Here is a 3,444-nt window from a genome sequence, read left to right on the forward strand (position 1 = left end):
AAAGCAAGTCATATGCTAAAAATATTTCTTTATTCTTTCAGACCACTCTTCCGTGGAAATTCAGATGTTGATCAGCTAGGAAAAATCTTTGAGTAAGTAATAACTAGTTGCATTATGTCAATATATGTTTAACATTGAAACACTGTGAGGTTTCTTTGCCATGTTTTTATGCAATAATGTGACTAGAACAAAGTATTCCTAGAACATATTTCCTATTGCTACCGTATGCAACATGATATTTCCGTGTATTCTGTGTCAGGGTGGGAGGAGGAAGCAACATGGAATATAGTTCTGCAGAACTAACAGCCATCATCAGGAAGTTATGAGAGACTTCTGTTTCAGGCTTTTTAAATCTCTTAAACATATTGTGCATGTACCATTCATGCATATTCCTAAACAGTTAGATCCAAGAGATTCTCTTCACATAAACAAACGCAGAGGTTTTATTTTTCAGTAATTTCTTTGTGTATTTCAGAAAACAACATTGGAATACTTTAAAATTGTTATTAAACTGAAATCTCTAAGGTGATTACCAACAGCTTCTTTGCAGAAAAGACTTCTGTGCATAAGAAAATCTTTTAGCTTTGAAAATATACTGTGTAGCCTGTTAAAATGATTAACAGTCCATATTTTGTTCAGGAAGGTAACTGTAAGAACAGGAGGAGTATCAGCATTTTAACATGTGCTTTGTTGGAGATGAACTAATTGGCTTTATTTTAAAACCATTTTACAATTCTAGGAGTTTGTGTTTTTCTTCTTCAGCTATATCAAATACATTGAAGAGGTGGAGAGGCTCTAAACTCTCCGAGGTAGAATAATTCTCTTCCAAAATATGTTCTTAGTTAAAAAACAAAAAATTAAGTTATTGATATTACCAATATGACAATTAAGTAGGATTATATCACTTTTTCTTGTAAAAGCTCTTCAGACCAAGGAATGTTTCTGAATTTGTAAGAACCATGTAAATTCAAGATCTGATGTACATGGCATGTAGTTAGGAAATCAAAGCCACACAGGGCTGGTCCCACTCCAGAGAATGAATGACCATTTGCCTCTGCACCTCTGTCTTCCCTTTTCATATGGAGGGGCTGCAGGGATCCAGGGATCTGGATGAAATAAGAAATAGATAGCAGAGAGAGAGAGAGAGAGGAAGGCTGAAATATTCTTCTCTTGAAGATACTCCAAAGATAAGAGAGTAAAATTTCTAAGGAGAAGAGCTTAAACAGAACAAATAATGAATTTCTCTGTTTAAACATTTTTCCAGTTCTCAAATCATAACAGATCTGTTTCTAAGCATTTTCATTATTTAATATGAGGTTCCTAAATTGCAGGTCTTGATTTCACACAGTTGACTTCCCTTTCCTGCATACCATACCAGTGTATGTGACTCACTTGCGTGGTTAATTTGTCATGCGCTGAATAGCTCTTCCTGCCCAATCCAGAAAAATCAGTCCTTAAAGTTTACTTTTTCTTCTTCTGCCAAAGCTACTCCTTTAGTCCTACAATATTCTGCTTTATTAAATGAAGGCAGTTTTGATACATACAACATATTTTATAATTTCAAAAGACATAGCTGTGATTTTTTCAAGGATTTTGATTCGTTTATGACATTTAAGGGGAAAAATCAAAATGAACTGGGCTAGGATTAAATGCATAGCTGCTAGCGGCAGCCTCCGATGGGGATCTTTCCATCCCTAGGGGCCGAGATTACCTGTGCAGAAAAGAATTCATCAAGAAGAGAAAATGCCATGCTAATATTAGAAGAAATTCCTTATTACACATCTACTTAAAGAGAAAGTTTGTTTTCGCTTCTTTTGTGCAGTTGTCCTTAAATAGTTCAAAAGTTTCTTTCTTGGGTTCGGGGGGGTTATGCTAAATAGTGTTTATTTTGTGTTTTCACAGCTGGAGAACCCCCTACAGTTAGGCATAGCTCTTCTTGTAGGAGGATTGTTTCTACAGTAGTGACTCATTCTGCAGACTAATTTGGACAGAAAGTAGTTTTGGGATTTTCGTGCAATCTGGACTGATGCATTCTTTCAGATAATGAGGCTGTGGTCTACCTTTGCTTTACATGTGCGTTCTGATTTGCACCAGTAAAATTCCACCACGTTTGAGGGTAAATTCCTCGGAGGTGGCCCAAAACAATTTCCTGCTTTTCCAGGACACCATCAGCATGTGGGATATCCTCATAGATTTCAGGCTAAACGCTGCAATGGTTTGAGCAGACTTGTCTCCCATTGTGATCAATGGGAGTGGAAAGTACTCTGCGTTTCTCAAGACCAGGCCTGAACCTTTGGCAGGAGGTGAAACTCATCCGATACTCCCAAACTTAGTCACTGAAATGGTAGTGCTACCAGACCAGAGTGAGGGCATTTACTCAGGCATTCATTATTAAGAGTTTTGAGTACTACGTGAGTGTGTAACTAAAAATGTCTCTCCTTTCCACTCTTGGTCTTGTTCACCCTACCTGTCTGACAGGCTGCCTCCTTGTTTCATTTTGTTAGCTTTGCCTGTGCCTGTGCTTATTCTGCCCTGTTCATGCTCTCTCATGCAAACATGAAAAAAACTGGGACTAACCAAACACATTTGAATGGCAGGTTAAACTTCATTGTTACTAACTCCCCCATCTTCCTACGGTGCTGTTTGTATTATATTTAATACGGGTCCAGATCCTCAAACAGCTAATCACATGGCTTTAACCACCGTGGCCAAGGGAGTTGCCCCATACCCCCACCATACCTGTGATGATAGAAGTCAAATTCAGTTTTTCATACAGATTTAACTTATCATTTCCCAAGAGCTGTGATACCTTCAGATGCAGTAAAATTAAATTGTCCTGAAATTTTAATTGCTTTGCCCTTCTAGCCATGCTGTTGTTTTGAGGACATATTACTTTTTGGAGGTATTTTAAGTGAGCCAAATTACAATCTAAAATCCATGTGGAGTAATTCCACTAAGTTCACTGAGGTAACCTGTGATTTACATCAAAGTGTTTGGCCCATGGCCTCACCCAGTCTTACTACCAACCTCAGTAAGAGGAAAGGTCAATGCTGCTCCCTAGTGGCATTGGGCTTAGTGCAGACCCAAGTATTCAGTGATGTTTTTTCATGTTCCTTCTTGTCTTACCCTGTCAGCGTTTCCATTAAAAATCTCGATTTTACAGGCTGTAAAATTTTATTTTCCCTGAAACCTGACAAGTAATGTATGGTCTTTTCCAGAATTTCCATCAGAAACTGGCATTTCAAGCCCACAAATATTAACATCAGACTAAAACATGGAATGTATAAGACATGATCCATCATTGGAGGTTTACCTACTGTTTCATTTATTTGGGTTTTAAACATTAGCATGATTATTTAAGAAGTATAAATATCTTTTAGAATGTAAAGAATAAAGAAATCAATTATTTAAAATATTTAAATAGTATTTATTAACTGTTTTTTT

General features: G+C 37.0%; 1 protein-coding gene across 1 annotated transcript in view; it reads left to right on the forward strand.

The window, feature by feature from the left end:
* The window catches only part of CDK6 (cyclin dependent kinase 6), a 128,439-nt gene that overhangs the window by 121,000 nt on the left and 3,995 nt on the right, over window positions 1-3,444 (forward strand). Inside the window, exon 5 of the mRNA XM_009275663.2 lies at window positions 42-92. Coding sequence (XP_009273938.1) covers window positions 42-92 — 51 coding nt within the window. The remainder of the gene's footprint in view (window positions 1-41; window positions 93-3,444) is intronic.

The sequence above is a fragment of the Aptenodytes forsteri genome, unplaced genomic scaffold (assembly GCF_000699145.1).
Source record: "Aptenodytes forsteri isolate BGI_AS27 unplaced genomic scaffold, ASM69914v1 Scaffold172, whole genome shotgun sequence".
In the NCBI taxonomy this organism is placed as follows: domain Eukaryota; kingdom Metazoa; phylum Chordata; class Aves; order Sphenisciformes; family Spheniscidae; genus Aptenodytes; species Aptenodytes forsteri.